The 21,868-nt window shown below is 38.5% G+C and overlaps 3 protein-coding genes and 1 pseudogene across 3 annotated transcripts; 3 read left to right on the top strand and 1 right to left on the bottom strand.

Moving 5' to 3' along the window:
• Positions 1 to 521: 521 nt before the first annotated feature.
• LOC103133744 (zona pellucida sperm-binding protein 3-like) lies at positions 522 to 19,825 on the bottom strand. The gene is made up of 9 exons (XM_007545624.2): positions 19,816 to 19,825; positions 2,729 to 3,182; positions 2,488 to 2,606; positions 2,209 to 2,312; positions 1,638 to 1,815; positions 1,409 to 1,526; positions 1,241 to 1,323; positions 768 to 964; positions 522 to 653 (listed from the first exon to the last, which is right to left on the bottom strand). Exons 2-9 carry the CDS (start codon positions 3,143 to 3,145, stop codon positions 592 to 594), a joined length of 1,278 nt encoding a protein of 425 aa, XP_007545686.1. The 5' UTR covers positions 3,146 to 3,182; positions 19,816 to 19,825; the 3' UTR covers positions 522 to 591.
• On the top strand, positions 5,507 to 6,699 carry LOC107835568 (zona pellucida sperm-binding protein 1-like; annotated as a pseudogene).
• Positions 7,712 to 16,563, top strand: chkb (choline kinase beta). Its single transcript, XM_007545622.2, has 11 exons — positions 7,712 to 8,323; positions 9,802 to 9,910; positions 10,055 to 10,168; positions 10,265 to 10,398; positions 10,489 to 10,593; positions 12,864 to 12,922; positions 13,098 to 13,185; positions 13,329 to 13,437; positions 14,129 to 14,229; positions 14,336 to 14,417; positions 15,317 to 16,563. The coding sequence occupies exons 1-11, from the start codon at positions 7,818 to 7,820 to the stop codon at positions 15,371 to 15,373; spliced, it is 1,464 nt and encodes a 487-aa protein (XP_007545684.1). The 5' UTR covers positions 7,712 to 7,817; the 3' UTR covers positions 15,374 to 16,563.
• On the top strand, positions 16,663 to 20,034 carry LOC103133742 (kelch-like protein 42). Its single transcript, XM_007545621.2, has 8 exons — positions 16,663 to 17,724; positions 17,797 to 17,985; positions 18,074 to 18,258; positions 18,327 to 18,678; positions 18,791 to 18,936; positions 19,178 to 19,332; positions 19,486 to 19,643; positions 19,732 to 20,034. Exons 1-8 carry the CDS (start codon positions 17,473 to 17,475, stop codon positions 19,912 to 19,914), a joined length of 1,620 nt encoding a protein of 539 aa, XP_007545683.1. The 5' UTR covers positions 16,663 to 17,472; the 3' UTR covers positions 19,915 to 20,034.
• Positions 20,035 to 21,868: the final 1,834 nt, after the last annotated feature.

Here is a 21,868-nt window from a genome sequence, read left to right as displayed (position 1 = left end):
TAAAAATGTTAGTTTTCAAAATACGAACCAGAATAAGGTACTAAAGCATTTAGCTTTTTGAGATAAATCAAGATAAATAAGCTGCAAATGAATTATTTATTAACTTATTAATAAGTGATAATAAAAAAATTTTTTATCAATAAATGTATTTATTAATAATTTAATAAATTAATTGAATTAATTCAATTAATGTATTGACTGAATAAGCCTTTTTGGTTGCTTGCTGTTCATTGCAAGTGGTGCTGAACCTCACAAAACAATACAATGCACATTTTCTGCCACACGAGGTCAGTAAATACCTATTCACTCATTCATTGCGCTTGCGAGTGTCATTCAGCAGAGACAACCTAAAACTCAAAATTGAAATAAAAAATAAAACACACATGGACCCAATTGGACTCAATGGCATTACATAGAAGTTAACTTAAATTACGTATTTTTTTAGTAAGTTGTTGAAATTTTAGGTTGATTTAAGAGACTGATGTTGTTACACGTTCAAGAACAGCTGTCATAGACAGAGATATGAACCAATGATACTGTTTATTTTGGTGTTCACAGCTACAGAGGCAAATCATGCGACACTTCTGCTTGTCAGAGTTTCTTCTCCATGATGGGGATGGGACCCAGAGTGACATCGCCTTCCCATTCCACAACTGAACGAAAAAAAAAAAATCCATTAGGTATGCAGAAATCATGGTTGATCTGTTAATGTAATGTCTGTTTAGACAAGATCATGTCATTCAGAAAAAGTGTTCTAAAGCACATACGTTCAGGCTGGGTCACATCACGAGCTTTCCTTGAAAATGGGAGATTATAAGGGACTTGAGGAGTTTGTTGTCCTCCTCCACCATCACTGGTAATGACGAGGGGGTTACCGAATGCAACTCCTGGAGCGGTATACGATATCACATCACCAGACTCACAAGAAGCACAAGCTGGATCAACTCCACTAGCCTCTCTCCATCTGGGGACAGAAATGTCAGCGACTGCAGATTAGTGGAAAGAGTAATTGACTTGCAATTGAAAAGTTGAAGGTTTGATTCCAGCTTCTTCCTCTGATGTGCCTCTGGGGAAGGCACTTAACACTAAGATGCCGAATGTGCTTGTGAATGAATGTGTGAGCATTGCTGAGTGCAAATGAGCAAATTTACTCTAGTATAAAGTGGTAAGAGTGGTCAAAAGGAATAGAAAAACACTATATTACTATATTTAGTCCATTTAAGTGTGCAAGCATACTCACCCGCCAATGTAGGAACAAGCTCTGTGCTGGCCGTCTATGGGATGGGCAGTAGTTGTTGCCTTCAAGTGGCAGGTAATGTAGATCTGTTAAAGCAAAGGAGGACCAGGGTTAATAATATATGGTACAATATAAAAATATATAATTTGTCTTGGTCTGAGTGATGCATACCAATCCACTATCGGGATTCTGGAACCTGAAGGCCTCCAACTGGAACTGAAGTTTATTCTCTTCAGTGCGAGCCATGAACCTTGAGTCACAGACTGTGATCCTGGCATCAATCAAACACCTGCACTCATGCAAAATAAAGCAAATGAAGTGTAGCAAATTTGTTTTCTGTGTTACATTTACCTTTACTGCTCTTGTGAACAAGTTCTCATAACTGTAAGTAATACTTTACCCAAAGTTATCAAGGAAAGCATAATAGGGGCTGGAAGTTGCATCAGGTGAGAGGGTAGCCACGCATCTGTCCACGTAAACACGCAGGGGTACATGGAAGTACTGCTTGACGGTGACCTCTATACGGATCAGGTCTCCAAGGAAATACTGGTAGCTTGGCCTTTCATTAAGCCAGTCATCTGTGCAAAGATTAGCAGTGATAGTTTTTATTTATTTATGTTTTTAAATCAACTGAAATAGATTTGTTCTCGGATATCACAGATTTATCAGAACACAATCTGTGATCAACTTAAATGCATTTGAAGTCATGCAGTGTAGCCTAGCAACAACTTAGTAGACATTTGGCAGCAGAAACCAGCCAAATTGATGTGCATTTGTTCTGCAGATGGCATTTATGGAAACTAGTGGCTAACAGTTCAATTTTTAAGGAAGGGATGGTTCTTCTTTTAGATGCTGTGACCTCACATCAACAAGTGCTACAATTTCTCCAATTTTATACATACAATTATCTTTGTATTTGGCTTTGCAATTTGCACAGCTAAAATAGTTGTGTTAATTTTTGTCAAGCTCACCAGTCATAAGTTTCATAGTGAAATACAGGAACTCCTCAGCCATCTTAACTGCAGAGAAAGGGACCCACACGGGTTCAAGAGGAAGGCTGCTCACATTGTGCTTTCTGAAGGGGAAAATAATTTAATTAAAATGTAGAATTCAACTATTATTCTCAGACCAATGTGCCCTTTGCATCAAAAATTATAATGGGGATTGAGCCTTTAGTAAGTTCTGAGTTTTCTTTAGAGGTTGTATGTTACATCTAGAGTCACCAAAGTCTTTGACTTTGCTCTACTCACCTTGGGTAGTGACATTCCACAATCACAGGAGCTTGGGTGGTTCTTACAATTGGAGTAATACCCAAATTTGAAGGGCTATAGTTGAGAAAGTAGGTGTAGACCAGGGCATCATCTGTCATCTAGAAAAGACATACATTTAAACAATTAGCGATCAAACATAATCATATCTTACAAAATTCTAATAAACATCTATGATAGTTTTTGTTTTGTTTTTTTCCCAGAAAAAAAATCTGTTTCTTACAGTTAGCTGGCTTCCACATTTATGCAGTTCGACTTCATAAATCAGCACTTGAGCGACAGGGTCTTCTCCAGTATGTGGACAGTTACCCAAGACGAGGTCGCTTGGATTGATGGGCTGTCCGATGCCAAACAGGTCCATCTTGGCCTCCACGTGAGCTACGGCTTCTCTGCAGTCAACAGCAACGGTTGCAGCAGGAACCGTTCCTGGATATCTCAGCTCAAACTGCACATTTGGCTTGGGGTCAGGCTGGGGATCATCAGGGTATTTCCAGGTGAGCTCTTTCTCAAATGTCTGCAAATGCTGGTGGGATTGCTGAAGTGGTTGTTTGGGAGGTGATGGTATACCAGGTGTTGCATCACAGAAGCTGCCAAAAGAGACCAGCACCACAACGCAAATGGCAATTAATTTCACGATCATGGCTTCACAACAAGTAATCTGAGGAGCTCACCAGATGCTTTAGAGAATGTGGAATTGTGCACCTGCTTTTATAATAGAGCGAGTCTGTTTACTTGTATTACAATCCCGCCTCCTAACCTGCCCCATCACATGTACCTGCCTCTTCTTAGCTACATAGATGGATCTTGACCACTTAAATTATGCCGGCTCTAACTCAAAAATTACGACAGCCCCTGAAACTGACAGTAGATTAGGCAATAAAATAAATACACTGAGCACAAGGTCATTATTATTTTTATGAAGCACATTGTCTTGGATTGAACAACACACATAAAAACACTGGCAAACTGAAATTAAAAACAGGTCAGAAAAAGTCAGAGTGACCCAGCATTAGGTATTCCTGCCCAGAGCAAACAGATCAAAGTGCATTGCCAAGTCAAATTTTGTTAAAGGGAATCAATAACCCCCAAATCATGATCAGTGTGAAAGAGTGTCGCTTCCACCTGCCAAGTACAGGAGCTATCGTAAGGCTTTGGTTTCGTAAAAAAAAAAAAAATGACTGAGAAAACAAAACTGGCATTAGGGAAAGAGTAGAGAAAATAACAAAAGCTGACATTTTCCTTTACCTATTTATTGTGATATTTATTATTCTGTGTCTTCATTATTAAAATAATAATTAAAAACAATAAAAACAAGTAAGGCCAGTTACAAATAATCGATTTTAGGAAGAAACTAATTCATCATATTACCAACTATTGTAACACAACAGTATGTGTCTTTCTCTCTCTCTCTCTCACACACACACACACACACACACACACACACACACACACACACACACACACACAGACACTCCTATCTATCTGTCTGCCTGCCTGTCTGTGTCTCTGGAAAAAATTAAAGAGACCACTTAAAATGATAAATTCTCTGATTTTACTTTTTATAGGTATATGTTTGAATAAAATGAACATTGTTTTTTTTTTTTTGTTTGTTTTTTGTATTCTATGAACTACTGACAACATGCCAAAATGGGGTTCAGTGCAGTGGTCTCTTAAAAAAAAAAAATAATATATATATATATATATATATATATATATATATATATATATATATATATATATATATGAAAATATATGAGAAGAAAGAGAGAGAGAATGTGTTAAGTTAGGTTCAGGAACAGGGTCACGCCCCAAACCACACCTCTAATTTTCCAAGTAGCTTATTTGCCTATTTGTACCCTGCTCGCCTATTCATCTGTCTGTTTCGTTTCATTAACGTTACGTTCGTCACTTCAGACTCGTAAAAAATTGGTTCATCAAGAATCTACTCACCATGGAAGATGCCCTAATACTTCAGCTCAACCCCCTCCGACTCGGACGACTTCTTCAACTCTCCATTTGCTGCAAAAACCTCCTCTTCTGACGTTTCGAGGCAAGCGTCGAGCTCCAAACGCTTGCGCTCCGTGATCTTCGATCCTCAAAGCCAGTTTCACTCTTCATCTCCAGCAGTTCTTCGTCCGACCAAGGTTCATCCCTCTCCTTCAATACCATCTCAACCCCGCGGTCGCGGACTGCGTCGTGGTGGTATTCGTCAAACTCGTTCTCCCGGACCTCAATGCCATTCCCGATCCTCTCAGCCTCAGAACGAAAACCCGTCTACATCTCAGCGGTCCTCTCAAGACCTCTCAACATAACTTCAGCTTCGTTCAACACGCCAACTTCTGAAATCCTGGACTGTCGCTCGCCTCCAACGCTCCTTGACTTTCCTTTCAACAAACAAACAATAAATTAAGACTTTTCCAATTGCTTACATCCTCAGGTCCTCAACAAACAGCATCACCGTCATCCGAACACCCCGGGCTTCCAGCTTTTTTTTCCTCAGCGTCTACTTCCTCTCGTCACTTCCGGTGACGGCAGCGAAACCTCCTCGCGCACCGACAGCTCCCTCTCGTGGGAGCCAGGTCGTATTACCACCATTGGCTGCACCCTCTTTAGCAGATCTTTATCAGCTCCTATCTACCGCTATTTCATCTCTGTCCTCGCAGACTTCTCAAATTCCCCATGCTCATACATGCCTCCACCCCTCTTTTCTTCACGGTTCTCTCGTCCTCGATCGTTCCTGCAAGATGGAAATGCGTCTCTTGCATTATTTTTCTTTGATCTTGGAATGCATTTTTTTTTTTTGTTTTTTTTTTTGGAATGCATTTTTTTTTTTTCTTTTATGACTTTCTCACTCACCCCGACGACATTCAACTTTACACAGATGCAGCTCCTTCTATTGGTTTCGGTTCTCGCTCCCCAGAAATCATGCAATTCATGCGCAGACTTGCCATAATTTCCACAGCCACTTGTATTATTTGCACATCACTCTGAGTCCATTGCAATGAAGCTGATTTACTGCTGTCTTTTGGCCGTTACCATCCATGGGTACCTTGCTGCAGCTCAGGGGAAACCTGAGAACTTTCCTCTGAAGCCACAGCCCAGACCTCAGCAGCCTCAGCAACCCCAGCAGTCTCAGAGGCCTCCGGTACCTCAGGTTTCAAAGAACGCATGTGCTATTATGACAATCTGTTAAGTGCTTTTCTCTTTCTTTCAAACTAAATGTTGAAAAGATACTCTGTTGTGACAAATTCAAACTATTTTATTTATTTATTTATTTATTTTGCAGTGACTCTTTAGTGCACCAAGGATGGTCAATTCATCATAGTTGTGGCTAGAGATGCCACTCTACCCAACATTGACTTGGAGTCGTTCAGTTTCTTTGGAGGTGGTCCAAATTGTGCTCCTGTTGGTACAACCTCAGCTTTGGCCGTTTACCAATTCCCAGTGACTGCCTTTGGCACTGTCATGACGGCAATTTTTGGAGCTCATGCCGCTCTTCAATTTGCAATATGCGCATGTCAGCGTGTGCAAGTGTTTTTCATGTAAAGCATCTTTGAGGGTCCTGAAAAGCCCTATATTGTCTGATGTCATTTCATGTTTTTTTTATCTTGCCATTTTGCTGCAGGATGAACGGGGTGTTATAGTCTGAGAATCCAATGTCCTCTTCATATGAAGTTACTGTTGGACCTTATGGCGCTATTACCAGGGACAGTCAATACAAGTATGACATTTAATATATTTTTATTTAAATGATAAGCCAAATCTTGGACCAAAAGCCAACCACATGTTGGCAAAAATTCAAAAAATTTGGCAATTTCAAAATCCACTATTTGAAAATAACTGGCTTACCTTCACAAATGAAAATTTTCATTCAGCTTACACATTGAATTTTATTTTTTTCTTTCTAGGCTGTTTGTCCAGTGCAGATACATTGGCACTTCTGTTGAAGCTTTGGTCATTGAGGTTGGACCTGAACCTCTGCGAGTGGAGCTCAGGATTGGAAATGGAGTATGTGCTAGCAAAGGTTGTTTGGAAGACTAGTGGAAGGAACATGCTTTGCAAACTGGCTTATTTATAGCTATGACTGCCTTGGGTGTCAGTCAATTCGGCTATGTTTGTGCTGGTTTGTGCAGCAAAAATTTTCGTTTGCGCTGCTTTAGCTTTGAAGATATTAATAAAAGTGTAAAGGTCAAAAGGTCAGCCAGCCCCCCACTTTTACAAAATCAAACAAAATTGGTGTCAAGCGTTTGTGCAGCAAAATTTTTTGTTTGTACCAGTATCAAATCAGCACAAACATAGCTCAGTTGATTGACACCCATTTTGTCTGATTTGAAGAAGGTGGGGGGGCTGGTTGACCTTTGATGACCTCTAGAAACATTTCTTTATATCTTTAAAATGATGGCGGCACAAACTAAAATTTTTGCTGCACAAACATTTGACACCAATTTTGTCTGATTTGAAGAAGGTGGGGGGGAGGGCAACTTCACTCAGGTCCCTATGTCTATGTCTAACTAATAAAGACAAGTTCTTGTTTAACCTACAACAATGACATAGCTATTTGTGATTTTTTTTTTTTTTTTTTTTTGGAGTGGGTGAATGTAAGAAAGCCTCTTTAAAAAAGACATGCCATTGCGTACACAATCATTGTGCTTGCTTACCTGATTAAACTGCGATTTTTTATTTTTTTTCTTCATCTTAGTAAGTTCATCAGTCAGTGCAGATAAAAACAAGTGCCTTCCATTGTCACTTCTAACGCTTGCAATGGGATTTGATAAAACATTTTATCTATTCTAGTTCTGCCTTTGTCTAACACTACATACTGCCTGTTTTCTCTTCGTAAAAAATGACTCGAAGGTTTGAGTTTCTTCCATCTCGGCCGCCTTCCTTGTTGGATGTCAGCATAGTTCCAGCTTCACGCAGCCAATGTTTTTTACGTACTGCGTGAAGCACTGGCGGTACATATTGAGTCTGTATTTACGGATCAAGCCATTACTGTTTGAACACATTGGGCAGGAGAGGGACCTCTGGCCCAATTTTCTCAGGGTACCGAAGAGCTGCTTGTCTCTTTTCGAGTGTCGGAAAGGACTACACTGCCCAAAAAGCCTTCAGGAAGCGAGAGACCTAACGTTTCTAGTGACGTATACATTACGTATTATCCCACTAACCAATGAAAACAATTCCAAGATTCTCCTTGAAATGCGATTGGATGGTGATTACTAAGCATCGGTTACAGACATTGCTGTTTGCTGCGCTTGCAAGGGTAATAAAAAGTAATTTGAATACATCATATTTAAAGCCGCCCAGCGCGTTTCATGCGGTTCAGGACATCCAGCTATGCTTGGCTCTTTCGGTTGAGCAGCTTTGTTGGTGAACAGTGTGTGTCAGCGAGCCCATTGCGCTGCCTCATCAGACCGACATTTTACGGCGGTGTTCATTTACTCCTCACCCGGAAACCCACGATGCAGTCTGGTCGAAATGCGACCCATAGTAACTCCGGCGCGAATGATTTGGACAGAGCTGAGAAAACGGGACCAGGGCTCCGCAGCAGCAACATTTCCAGCCACACCCTTTCCCCGGAAGGCGTCTGCCCTTCGGGAGAGAGGATGCGAGTGGTGGCCTCGCTTTTGGCCAGTGAGAGACACCTGAGGACCCCGAGTCCTCAGGTAGATGACGACTCAGAAGCTGAGTCTTTTCGGGATGGCAGAAGCGAAGAGGTCGACCGAGATACAAAAAGCAGAGCGTTTTTGTGGTGCAGGGACTTTTTGTCTGGATCATGGAAAACTGTTCAAGAAGCGGATTTTCAAATTAGTATTGTCAGGTAATTATTGACAGTTATCTGTAAAAGGTGGGATAAATTAGTAGAAACATTTTTGTAATGTTTGCTAAAATGAAGGGAACACAATATTCCTAACTTCTTTTGTATTTTTGTTTTATAATTTGATTTCTTTCCACTTCCAATGTTGTACCAATCAGCAGTGTCATCGTGTTGCAATGGCTCTTTGAACTTTTAGTAAAAAGGGACATTGGAGACAACGGGTTTGGTTTCTACCCTTTCGAATAACAAGTGCCACAAAGTGTTTGGGATAACTTGGTGATGTTCTCTTTGTATTGCTGTGAATAACTTTTGGATAACTCTTCTTTGCCAAATTGTTTTAATTCAGCCACATCACAGGGTTTTTGAGTATGAGCATCCTATTTATGGACTTTGACTATCCCACCAGCCATCCCTTACTGCTTTGAGCCAACATCATGGGGGGTTTTACAAAGGCCATTACAGGGGCCAATGTCCCTGTTATGTCCCTCATGAATGCACAATGAGCATACATGATACAGGATTGGATCTAACCTTACCAGAAGGCAGTGCTGCACCCTGCAGTAGTGTGTGCTGCCCTGCGGATACAGTTTAAATTGTCTCTTTGATGTTATGGGTAATTACGGTGCAGTCCATTCCATAGCTGAGCAAGGCAGAAACACAAACAGTGTAACTTGGAGCTAGTGCTGTGTCATTTGTGAATCAGCCATAGGGAACATGCTGCTGAGAGGAGCTGCACAGTGTGTGCCAGCTAACTGGACAGAGCCAACAATGTAGACAATGTTAGCAAATTTATGACTAGTTAATCCATGCTAACTTGCCATGATAGCTAATCAGCTTGTTAAAGTATCATTAGTATTCTAGTTAACAAGAATACTAATGCTACCTAGGTTACATCCCCTGCTGGTTAGTTAATCCTAGGAATAAACTCGATCCTCTCTCATTTCTGTACAGAAGTTGTGCTCGCTATTGTTTCCACAAATTTAAAAGAAATCTTTATTGCCACAGTAGAGAGAGAAAGGTCAGGGAGGAGACAGACCAGAGGCCTGCAGCAGGGACAGTGATGCAGGGTCTTCCTTTCAGGTAAGAGAGATTAGTGATGGGTCATGCTCAAAAGCATCCAAAAGAACTGGCTTTCTGAAAAGAGCCAGACTTTCCATCACTAAGAGAGAATATAACTTGCTGGGGAAAAGATATCAGTTGCAGGGAGAAATCATGCATCAGGACAGGGTTTTATAGAAACTCCAAAATATGTTAGCATGTAACTATCCCCGGCTCCAGAGAAGTTTAGCTTCTTTTTTTTTCCTTTCTTCTTTTTATTTCTCCTTGTTGCATTTCCACAGCATGCTCCGCCCGGGGGAGAAAATCATATTCAGCATATCAGGAAGTGTTTTTTTGTCAGGCAAACTTTTGACAATCTTTATGAACATTCTGTGCAGTAAATTATGTAACCTCTAATATAAAAATTGTCTTTGTTTTCTTAGTGGTGGACTGAGTAATCTACTGTACCTATGTAGCTTGCCTGACCATGTCCCATGTTTGGGGGAAGAACCCCGGCAGGTGCTGCTGAGAGTCTACGGTGCCATCTTGCAGGTTGGTAGGCTTAGTAGAGGTCATCAAGAATCTGTGTTTGGCCATGAGACGGCCTCACTGCTAATATTTGTTAATGCTCTAGTTCTTGCTTTGTAAGAATAAAATAAGCATATCCTAATCGATTTTTTTTTTTTTCCCACTCAGGGTGTGGATTCTCTGGTACTGGAAAGTGTGATGTTTGCTATTTTGGCAGAGCGAACTTTGGGGCCAAAGCTTTATGGTATCTTTCCAGAAGGACGTTTGGAGCAGTACTTACCTGTGCGCAACATTTTTAGTCCAAATGCTCTTTCTGATTCTCCGGACAATATCTGTTTGATTGTTAGTTATTTTCTGAGTCTCTCTGTCTTTTCCTAGAACACCCGCATGCTCACAGAACAGCTCTCAGACCCGATCATTTCATCCGAGATCGCCACCAAACTGGCACGCTTTCATGGCATGGTAATGCCCTTTAACAAAGAGCCCAAGTGGCTGTTCGGGACCATTGACAAGTAAGAACAAGACAGAGTCCTACTTTTCTTTCTGGACAGTTAATGTATTATATTTACATGGATTTGTTGTCCTCTCTGCTGTTTTTAAAGATACATGGATGAAGTGATGAAGATTAATTTTGTGCGTGAAACGCATGTGAAAAAGTACAATAAACTGATACAGTTTGATCTGCCTGCTGAGCTAAAGAGTCTCCGGTGAGTCTGGCCATATGGTATTAACTTAAAGTTTTAGCAAAATATTTTGCGGCATATACATTAAAGACAATATAGATCCTTATAAAACTCATTAAATCATTTTTACTAAAGAAAAGTGTCCCAGCGCACAGACTGACACACATGTAATGCTCTTTAAGTAAAGCTTCCCCTTTATCAAGTAGGCTACATCACTAGTTATGGTACGCAACACAGCTAAACAGAACAAAATAATTGCTTCTTATCCTATTTTCAAACAAATGTGGCATCGACTTGCACTCAAAAGCAGGGAAAAAAGTTCCAATTGCAAAAGTAATTAATTTCAGTTAAGATTATTTACATAGCACCTATTCACAGTACATAATCTCTTGGCACTTTACAGAAATGTCATTTTAGAAATGTAATTTCAGTCCATTCCAATCTTAAGAGACATTCCAGATCATCCTAGTTATCAAGCCATTAAGTTCATTATTCATATTGGGTGAAGTTTTCTATCAAAGGAAATCCAGATTGTATTGTTACTTTTCCACTTTTCCTTTTCTTTTCCACTTTTCCTTTTCTTTTCCACTTGGTGTGACATAACGATACAGTATCATCCATCCCTACATTTCAGTTGGGATGCAGACTATAAATGTGTGTATGTTTATAGATTTGGTTCTTATTAATTCATTCATATTTGTATTGGAGAGTTAGGGGTACAGTGACTTGTGTCTCCTTCACAATTCCTCACATGTGTCAGTAATGATAGTAGTGAAAGATTGATATGTTCACTTCCCTCTCACCGCCTGTGTGTGGACGCATCAGTAGCTTGAGCTTGTTTAAGATGAATGAGGCACACCTGCACAGCAAGACATTTACTGCACAGAGATGAAATATTTGATAGTTTAACGTTACTTCATTATTAGAAATAGAAGTTACCTTTACTATCTCCCAATGGGGAAATTCAGGTGTTGCAGTAGCAAAGTGACAGACCAGCTGAAGCAGGCAGATTCACACCAGGATGGAAATATAAAAACAGAAAGTAAGACAAAAAAAAATGTATGTAAAAAAAATTATATTCAGATTGAAAGAAATGTTGTGGAGTAGGATAATTTATTTGTGTATGAGAAACGGCAGCAAACTATTTACAAGAAAGTGAAAAAGCTGCAAGTGACAGCAGAGATGTACATACTAGGCTTGCTGGATATAAAGTAACAGCTGGTGGGAGGAAGGCTCTACACTAACACTACTTTGTGCGGAAAACACAAGTCTAAATGTTCTTTGTTCTCAGACCAGTTAACGACCTTTGAACCTCTATTTCCACGACTTCACTTCTGATTCCTCCTCATAGTTCGAAAGTCCGAACAAGAGCAGGAACAGGCCACTGTTTATCTGTTTTGTGTTGATGTGAAAACACATGTTATCTTGTAGATATCTCTGCGTCTTCCTTTGAAGCAGGATTAGTACGAGATTTATTGTAACCCATTTAAATCTGCTCTGTCAGCTGTTCTTATCTTATCTCAGATGGATTAATTTCATAAGTCTTTTGACACTTGCACAGAAGACTTATGGGGATGTTTTGTTTTTCCTGTAGCTTTTCTTTGTGTTGTTTATAGTATTTTAGTGTTTGCTTTTATTTTTCAAGTCAATTCTGTGAATTATGCAATGTTAAGGAAAAGTACATCAGACTGTATAACGTGTTTGATAAAGAACTGGAGAAAAATACACAAGTAATGCACTCTCCACTTCAAAAGTGTTTTTTTATTATTATTATTATTATTATTATTTTTTCTTTTACAGCATCAAAGCATAAATGATACGAGAATGTGAGCCAAAATTGATATCCTATGTTATGGCTGATACATATACTTACCAATATTTTATATGTACATTTTACTAGAAAACGACCACATTGCTCACTTCACCATCGTTTCTCTGCTTCAGTTAAACGTCCCACAATCCTGCACTGCATCACTGTCACTTGACCAACCTCTCCTCCTCCCGCTCCAGAGGAGGAGAGGTTATTTCCAGCATTAAGATGGAAAAAAATACTGGTTCTTAAAATCGGCGTAATTTTACTTATTGCATCTATACTGACATGTTAAAAAAACTGCTGATATCGGCGTTGGTGCCAATTCCTTGTTGATAACATTTTCTTTGTGTCCATTTTCTAAATATTTGAGTTTAATTTTGTGGCAATGTCTGCATATGCAACTCTGATGCATTTACTGTGCTTCTTTTCCTGTTTAATGTGTTTATTGTCTTTTCCGGTTCTCTGGCTGTTTCATTAACAGTTCTTTGCTGGCAGCGACTCCATCACCAGTGGTGTTTTGTCATAATGATGTCCAAGAAGGTAAAAATGCAACTATTTTGTCTGTGGAAGTTTCCCATACATTAATGTTTTTTTTCTCCAGCCACACTTTCAACCCTGATGGAAATATTAGTATTAAACCTGATGTCAGCTGAAGCAGAAAGTGTTTCCTTGAACTGTGTATCATGATTGTTTTCTTCTTGTTTGACTCTTGCAGGAAACATCCTTATCCTGGAGGACAGGGACCACACATCAACAGAAAAACTGATGCTGATTGACTTTGAATATAGCAGTTACAATTACAGGTAAAATGAGCACTTCAGTTATAAATTCATTGGAAACACAAGACTTGGGTCGAGTAAGCTCTAAAGAAGCCCTTTTGTTCAGAAATGTCTAATTTGGACTCGCATGTAACAATTCTAACGTGATAATTTTTCCTTTTTTGAAGGGGTTTTGACTTTGGGAACCATTTCTGCGAGTGGACGTATGATTACACGTGGAATGAGTGGCCGTTTTACAAAGTCACACCTGAGAACTATCCGACCAGAGAGCAGCAGGTCAGTCAAAGTCATGGCAATGAGGAAGACTATTCATCTTAACCATGTAAATTGGAGATGATGTCTGGTGGTGATCTATATACTAATGACTGTAAAACACAGTTTAACTAAGTGGTGGGTGATATTACAGCAAAAAAACTCAATATATTATTCACTTCGATAACAAAATCACAGACAATGTTACAAATTTTCTGTTTTCTTTTTTTTTTCTCTAAATTTTTAAATGGATATGGCCAATTAATTGTGTAACTTGATTTAATTTCTCTTTTGAACTATTAAATTTTCCTTTGGGATCAATAAAGTATTTTTGTAATTGAATTTGAGCTTCAAAACGTTTTTTAAATTTTTTTTGTTGTTTTTTTTTTTTTCTAAGCCTTCAGCAACAATTTGACTCTTAATCAAATTAACTTTTTTAAAATCATTGATCACTGCAATGGGTAATTTTAAACTCGGAGGATATGCAACACTTTACACATTTAAATTCACCCTATAAGGTTACGCCCCAGCAGATGCTGTGCTTGTTGTAGAGTGACATCTAGTGGTAAAAACGTGGTAATTGAATAGAGATCATGAGGGATTCAAATAAATGAAGCGTTTCAGTAAAATTCAGTCAGTGTGCCAACTATAAATTATTTCTTGTAGATTTTTTTAACATGCAAAACCAAAACTTTCTTTTTTACTATCGTTTCAGCTTCACTTCATCAGAAGTTATTTGGCTGAGCAAAGTCGACACACTAAGAGTGACCTGGATCAGACACAAATTGAAGAGGATATGATAATTGAAGCAAACAGGTGACACTTTTAGAAATGCTTCACTGCAACGAGAATATTCTTTTATTCAAGTGTCTGAAGAATCTGCACACTGCTAAACCTGTGTTGTCTTTATAATTTACTGTAGATATGCATTAGCATCGCATTTCCTCTGGGGACTGTGGTCCATCATTCAGGCCAAGTTATCCAAGATTGAGTTTGGCTATATGGTAAGGCTTTGTTTTGGTTTTTCAGCACATGAACTTAATTTGCTTTAGCTATCTTTTTAAACAATGGTTTCTGTTTTTAACTTTTTGGTTTAGAAATATTTGAGAAATCAAGAATCTAATTGCAAATTAATTTTGTTGAAAGAAAAGTTAGGTTTCATTTAAATTAACGACCAATGTGATTCTTGATTATTCAAATATTTTAAATAATATAGTTGTATGCAGAATTTACTGGTTAAGTGTAGTAATTTGCTTAAATCCCTACCAGTAGATGCTATTCATATTGTAGCCACAGTGTGCATAATTGCACATGATGCATACCTTATTTAACTTCATGTTTTTAATTTTTGTAAATATTTCAGAATGATTAGGATCCGTACTTTGAAACTGCAAGTGCAGGACAAGAAACGGTGAAGAAATATTTAGGCTTTTTCATTGAGAATTTTTGTTGTTGTTTTCTAATCCACATTTTCATTAGTTTTTGTGTCTGTAAATGCAGCTTATTTCCTTGAAAATCCACAGTAAGAATGTTGACACAACTTTAATTGAAAAGATCAATCGCATAAATCATATGAAAATTGTTATATGAATCAATTACATTCTTTTATTGAAGATACTTGAAGTATTTATATAAAGCTGATGCCACCTGTCCTCAAAAGGATATTCTTATTTTTGAGATTATAAATTATTTTCCTTTCATTTGACATGTCTTTATCATTTGAATTCAAGTCCTTACAGAAAGATATAAAAAGGGCTAGTGTTTTCCTTCTCCATTATCATCAAAAATTCTACATTTTCCATTGCATTTGGTTACTTTTATGAAGTTCAAGTGAGACATTTAAATTTTGTTGTCTTATACATTTTAATAACGTTTTTGCCAATGTCTTTTTTTTTTTTTGCAGGATTATGCTCAGAGCCGTTTTGATGCCTACTTCAAGCAGAAAAAGCTCTTCTCCTAAATTCCTCCATCTGAAAATCAGAATGTACTGTCTTTTTCCGTGTTTACCACCTCTCCAGCTCTGCTAATGGCTATGCAAAGATTTTTTTTTTATACTATCTTTAATTTGTCTGATTATAATTTGTGAGTGTAAAAACAAGAATGTAAAAAGATGTTTTGAGAAAATGCACACATTCAATTTGTTTAACACTTTTATATGAAGAGTTATGAGTTGATAACCACTCGGTATATTTTTGGCTATTTAACTCTTAAGTTAACCAGTTCTGGACCACTTTGTGACATTCATGCATGTTTAATCTTTTGTCTTGCCAGAGAATTATTGTCTTCACGTTGGACTGTACATTTCATAATTTTAGTAAATGAGTCCAAACTACAAAGCTTTTTTGGAATAGAACCCTTGTTTGTAACCCATTAATGTTGTTGTTTTTTTGTTTCTTTTTATTTATTCTACTTCAGTTGTTTTGATGTTCTCTCTACATTAGGATGTATATACTCCTAATGGTGAATGTGATTAATTCCATCCCTTTGTATCAAAACTGATTTCCTTGAGACTTACATGCTCCATGTTATCTTTTTTGAAAAAAAAAATAAATTCTCTAGATATTCTTCAGTACTGTATAAAATTTAAATCATACTCGTATTAAACACTGTATCACAGTAGTCATTGATACTGTTCATGTAACCATGGAAGTAATCGTACGGTTTATGTTGTTAATTTATTTTATTTTTTACTTTTACTCGGTTGTTTTGGGGATATTTTTTTTTTATTTATTTATTTATTTTTTTTTGCCCCAACATTTTTTTCCAGTTACTAACTGATTGCTTCTGCTTCACCTGTTTAACCTTTCTGTCTGCTCATGTACAATATTCATGCTCATTATTGCGTTCATGACTGTAATGATTAGTTAATTGTACAACAAGCACTGAAATGTAAGGTTGTGTGTTATTTGATTTCAAAAGATGGTTTTTACCTTGTCTAGAGACTTTGTTTATATTGTCTCTACAAATATGTTATTTATTTAAATGCTTGATGTAATTTTTGTAAAAAAGGGTCTCAATTTTTAATCAAAAACCTTTTTTCTGTTACATCATTCTATGACTACTTGCATATGTTTGGATGTTTCTTTTTTTTTTTTTTTTTCCCCACAAACAAGACAAATCCTAAACTTATTAAACTTGTCCTCGGAGTCCAAATGGCTGCTTGTCTGAGTTTTGTTTCTTAATCACCATGATGGAATCTTCCTTTAAATTGCAAAGTACAGATCAAGTTTTCCAAATTAGAATATCATTTATTTTAATAATTTGATTAAATTGAAAGTAGTATATAGTTTCATTACATAGAGTGGAATATTTGTTTGCTCCTGTTGCTAATGTAAATTCAGGCTCTTAGAAAGTTTTAATACATAAACAAGAATTTTTTTTTCTTTATGCATAAATGTGGTCCTGGTGGAAAAATATGTTAATCTATTTTACAGTATGCACACTCAATACTTTGTCATGACTTTTTGCATGATCAACTGGCACAGAGATGATTAATCTATTGCCGTAATGAGATGTTAAGAAAGTTCTGGTGGCTTTAATTTTTAATATAAATATAAAGTGCCGGAGTGTTTATCAGCGCTTATACAGGTTTTACTCTTTAAATGAATTTGTGAAATTTCTAATTTCTTGAAATGCACCTGTATTTTGAGACCCCAGTGAAGACATGAGGGCAGTCTGGGTCCCTGACACTTGCTCCGCCTACGAGATCTAAGAATAGACCCACCAACATGGACTGCTCTGCTCAAAGATCGAGAGACTCCCCGGTAACATTTTGATCCAGTAAAGAATGAAAAGATTTGCTCCAGAGGATTTTTTTTGTATCTGTGTTTATTCTGTTTGTGTATATGCTCTTGAATACTTTAATGACTTTGGTGTTGTCTTTTGGAGAAATCAAGCTGACGACCACCATGCATCGAGTTTTCCCCTCCCATTGGACTGTGGTTTTCTTGGACGTGCTAAACTGAGTTAATGATTCTGGATGCTTGAATTATTTATTTTAAGCTGCATTTGATCACTGAATCAATTTCCCAAACTTTAGATGAATGGAACACTCTCAGTATGATTAATGCAATCGGAAAGTGTTTCATAATGCTCGTCGAATGCTTGATCTTGTGGTTGAAACAAGGAATTAAAAGGCTGTTGGGTGCTAATTCAGTCGTAAACAACTGGATAGCATCCACCCAAATCCCTCCTAGAAGATTATATCAAGCAGACTCAGAGTGGGAAACCAATGAGGCCCTCCGCACATATCCCCTAGGAGACAGAAATGGAGCCAAGGTTACGATCCAAACGAGCACACATGCCTTTCATGTGAGTACATATAAGTTTATAAGTTTCCAAACTAGTTAATACAAATCCAGCTTAATCATTAATTTCACGAAGGTGGACCTCCGAAGGCTTTCAGAGTGCAGCGAATACTTCAGAGCTTTGTCCCAGTCCAGCATGAGAGAAACCTCAGAGAGCCACATTCATCTGGATCACGTGTCCTCCTCCATTTTCCACAATCTCCTTGAGTTCTGCTTCAATCATGATTTTAATGTTCCCCAAGAAGAACTGGGGGTACACATCCAGGTATCCAGTCAAACATGAAGCCTTCTTGGTCAATATTAGGTTGTGTAAGGCTAAATCCAGTCACTGTCTGGTCTTTTCTGCTCCTCAGGTGGGCAGCTATCTTCTGGCTGAAGCCTTCGTCTCGAGGTGCCTGTTAGCCCTGGAACATGAACTCAGTCCATCTAACTGGTTATCATACTTGAGTCTTGCTCAGGAAATTTGCTGTCTAGAGCTGAAAAACACGGTGTTCGTTTATTTGAGCCGGAACCTTCTGGAGCTGCAACACGTGATCAGGTGTGTGAAGTTACAATCCGCTGGTTTACTAAAACCTCTGAAATAACTGAGACAGAGTCATATGTCAGGTATCTGCGCCATGAGGAGAGGGAGGAAGTCATCAACCTGAGAGCAAAAGGAGAACTGTGCCTGTGCAGCCTCAGGAAAGAAAACCTGACTTCCTGGAACGACCCGGAGACAGAACGTGCCCGGAACATTTTCACCATGAAATTTTCAGAGGACAGTGAGGGCTGGCACTCAGTCACAGAGCTTCCCTTCAGGGCTGATAAGTGGTGTTTTACCGTAGTAGTGCTGTACAACTACTTGTATGTCATAGGAGGCTACAGGCAGCGCAGGAAGAGAGGCTGGGAGTTCACTATGGCTTCCTTTAGGTATAATCCCTTTAACAATTCGTGGGTGGCTACATCACCTCTGATAAAGGTATAAAAGGCCTTGAGCTCAATAATATAACTGGTTATTTTGTCCAAAGTAAATTTTTTTCCCCTTTATTTTTTATAATTAAACCAATTTATCAATGTTTTCTGTTTTACAGCACAGAAGGCACTTCAGTGCAGTGGCCTGTGAAGGCTTTATTTATGCGTTTGGAGGCTGGTATTTGGATTCTCTGGTGTCTCCAGACTCCAGTACAGCTCTGTACACAGCAGTGGAGCGATACGATCCATGGGAGGATGCATGGAGGTTTGGACTCTTATGAAACAGCTACCAGGGATGCGTGGTAGCCCAGACACAAGCTCACTGCCACACATGACGGATAATTTCACAAGATTCGACACAAGAAAGACATTTAGTGTATAGTTTTGAATTTAATGCTGATTTTCTGTCCACACAGGCTGAGTATTATACTATACATACAGAATCAAATACTAACTAAATGTCTTCAAATTATGTCCATGATTTGTGTGCATAATTTCTGCCTTAGGTTTGTATCCCCATTACCACTCACTGACTTCCAGTTCACCGTGTCGTTATCCCATGACGTCCCCCTCACTGCCAGCCTTGGAGAGTGTATCTATGTGCTGGGGAGCATCCAGAGGACAGGAGAGAAATTATTGCTACAGTACAACACAAAGCAAGGTGCATTAAATAAAAACAAAACTTTTCTACATTATGCTTGTCCTCTTCCAACTCCTCTGTATGTTGTTGTTTGCAAAATGCCATTGTTTATGCCTGGTACACATCCACAGTCCAAAAGAGTCGTCTGACATCTGTACTGCCTCTATCTCCTAGATTCATGGTCTGAACTGCTTCCCACCTTGACAAGAGCTGATGTGGACCTTCCTACTCTGTACTTCCTGGGCGCTGCTGACGAGCTGCTTGTGATTGGTGGGAACAACTCAGGGAATGTGGTGACATCATTCCATGTAAAATCAAAGAGATGGGGGAAGGTAAAGATTCTTAGGACTGATCTAATTTCTTGAAAAGAGTCAGCGAAGCGGAGATATGCTTCAGTGTGTTATTCTTTCTTCCCTCCAGATCCACAGAACAGAAAGAGTGTCATATGCTGGACAGGGGACACTTGTAGGTGACCAGCTTCTGATGTCCAGTATTGACCACAACACTGTTGTGAGGCTGGATCTCTCAACCCTAACCTTTAGGAGGCTCCCACCTTTACTTGTCCCCATGCGCTATGAGGCTATCTTTTACCTTTACTTTTAATGTTATAGCTCACTGTTTTACCTAATATATACCTTTGTTTATGGAAGAATAAAAGGTCATTTTAAATTATTTAAATATTTTATTTTATTTTATTTCAAAATCACCTTGGCACTCAATGGGTGCGTTCACACTGAAGCCTGAAATGACCCAATTCAGATTTTTTGGCAATTCCGATTTTTTTTGCCGGGGCCGTTCACACTGCCAGTAAATGCGACCTGTATGCATTCTGCAGTGTAAACGGGCAAACAACCTGAAAGTGTCCCGCATGCGCAGTAGAGGGCGCAATAGCGTCAGCATTCTCAGTGTTCTGCCAACTGCCATAAAAAGAAGAAGTGCTCAGTGTTTGCGGAAGTAAACATGGAGGCTAACGGTGGAGCTTTGCTTACATATTTGAAGTTGTTGTCCGGCGCCGAGCAGCATATTAACAACTTAATCCTAATATAGTCCGTCATGGTTGTTGTTTTTCTTCCCGCTTGCGTGTATCAGGACGCAGAATAGTGAGATTTGTTGAGAAACAGTGACGTTCAGTTCAGATGAATGTGACCTGGACGTTAGGTCGCATTTGAATCGGATATGTATCGGATATGGGTCACATTCGAAAAAGAATCCGACCTGTGCTGTTCACACTGCCATGAAAAGATCGGATACAGGTCACATTAGTAAAAAAAATTGGAATTGGGTCACTTCAGGGTGCAGTGTGAACGCACCCAATGTTTCTTGGTGATTTTTTAAAAAGGTTTTTGTAGTATTAGTGGCCTTTATTTGCAATTTTTAGGCAGAAAATTATCAGAAAGGAGGGGAGAAATGCAACAAAGGTCCTAGAACTCAAAATCCTGGCCAGCTGTGTTAAGGACTAATATTCTCAGAATATCAGTCTGAGAATATTATCCACCTTGTTCTTATAATGCTGATACCATTATCCCCTTGGTGCTTTCTTATCTCTGTTAAAATATTTAGCTGTTTTCTTTTGGATTTGTTGGGATCTATTCTCTTTTAAGACGTTTCTGATGAAACAGAGATTATCCACACGCTTCAACAGCTCATCGCTTTGGTTGTTGGTCCTTAATCAGTCTACGTCATAGTTAATTTGTTTGAATTTATTTTAAAAATAAATACAAATAGTAGCATGCTGGAGCACCCCAATATGCAGCCAGTGATACCTGTAGGCTACAACGGTCTAAGAATTATGGTGGTAGGAGAAGATGGAGTCAAAACCTTTATCACAGTCTGGGAAGGGTTGTTTTTTCACAATGCAGTTTGTCATAATGCTACGGTAATTGTATGCTATTTCTAAAACATCTCCACTCAGTAACATTACATAATGTTGGTGAACTGTTCATTAAAGGCAACTAGTAGCCAACTGCTTGCTTTCTGATATATTAAGATCAAGACATCGCAATGTACTAATTTATGTTTTTTTTGTGTTTCCCAGTGTCTCATGTTTCATATTTGTATTTGGAACGGTAAAATTTATCTGAATCAAGATAGTGGGCTAAAACTAATTTCAAGCATCTTTTTTTTTTTCCCATTTAGCAAAGTTGTCCAAGCCCTGTTAAGTATCTTTTAAAACAGTGCCTCTGAAATCAGCATAATGTGGTATTACAGCCAATGTGATCTCTAACCACAGTGGCCAAGATTTTATGACGGACCTCCGTTATGGGAGACATCAAAATTAAGCGGCGTTTTCCAAGCAACCACCTTACTAGAATTCAAATGAAAACATACAGAAATAAGTAAGAAGTGGAGAAAATCGAAATTATCCCCCAGAATCTTCAAGATTTGAAGACAGTTTGTCCTGAGAATTGGCTAAAAATCACACTTCATAGTCTCTAGAAGAGATTTCAGAGCTCCTCTGCTAAGTAATACATTTCACTAAGCATGCTCATTCCACTTCATTACGCATAACCTTATTTATAGACATTCTGTTTTGATTTCTTTAAATGGGTTGTTATCA

Source organism: Poecilia formosa, unplaced genomic scaffold, assembly GCF_000485575.1.
Source record: "Poecilia formosa unplaced genomic scaffold, Poecilia_formosa-5.1.2 Scaffold13, whole genome shotgun sequence".
Classification (NCBI taxonomy): domain Eukaryota; kingdom Metazoa; phylum Chordata; class Actinopteri; order Cyprinodontiformes; family Poeciliidae; genus Poecilia; species Poecilia formosa.
This window is presented reverse-complemented; position numbering and strand designations above follow the sequence as displayed.

Excerpts from the sequence above, each read along its gene's own strand:
- chkb (XM_007545622.2), top strand. The coding sequence starts at position 7,818 with ATGCGGTTCAGGACATCCAGCTATGCTTGGCTCTTTCGGTTGAGCAGC. Across the intron at positions 9,911-10,054 it reads TCTACGGTGCCATCTTGCAG|GGTGTGGATTCTCTGGTACT; the intron begins GTTGGTAGGCTT and ends TTTCCCACTCAG. Across the intron at positions 13,438-14,128 it reads ATCCGACCAGAGAGCAGCAG|CTTCACTTCATCAGAAGTTA; the intron begins GTCAGTCAAAGT and ends CTATCGTTTCAG.
- LOC103133742 (XM_007545621.2), top strand. The coding sequence starts at position 17,473 with ATGATTAATGCAATCGGAAAGTGTTTCATAATGCTCGTCGAATGCTTG. Across the intron at positions 17,725-17,796 it reads CGAGCACACATGCCTTTCAT|GTGGACCTCCGAAGGCTTTC; the intron begins GTGAGTACATAT and ends AATTTCACGAAG. Across the intron at positions 19,333-19,485 it reads ACAGTACAACACAAAGCAAG|ATTCATGGTCTGAACTGCTT; the intron begins GTGCATTAAATA and ends TCTATCTCCTAG.
- LOC103133744 (XM_007545624.2), bottom strand. The coding sequence starts at position 3,145 with ATGATCGTGAAATTAATTGCCATTTGCGTTGTGGTGCTGGTCTCTTTT. Across the intron at positions 2,313-2,487 it reads GTGGAATGTCACTACCCAAG|AAAGCACAATGTGAGCAGCC; the intron begins GTGAGTAGAGCA and ends TTTCCCCTTCAG. Across the intron at positions 965-1,240 it reads GCTTGTTCCTACATTGGCGG|ATGGAGAGAGGCTAGTGGAG; the intron begins GTGAGTATGCTT and ends TTCTGTCCCCAG.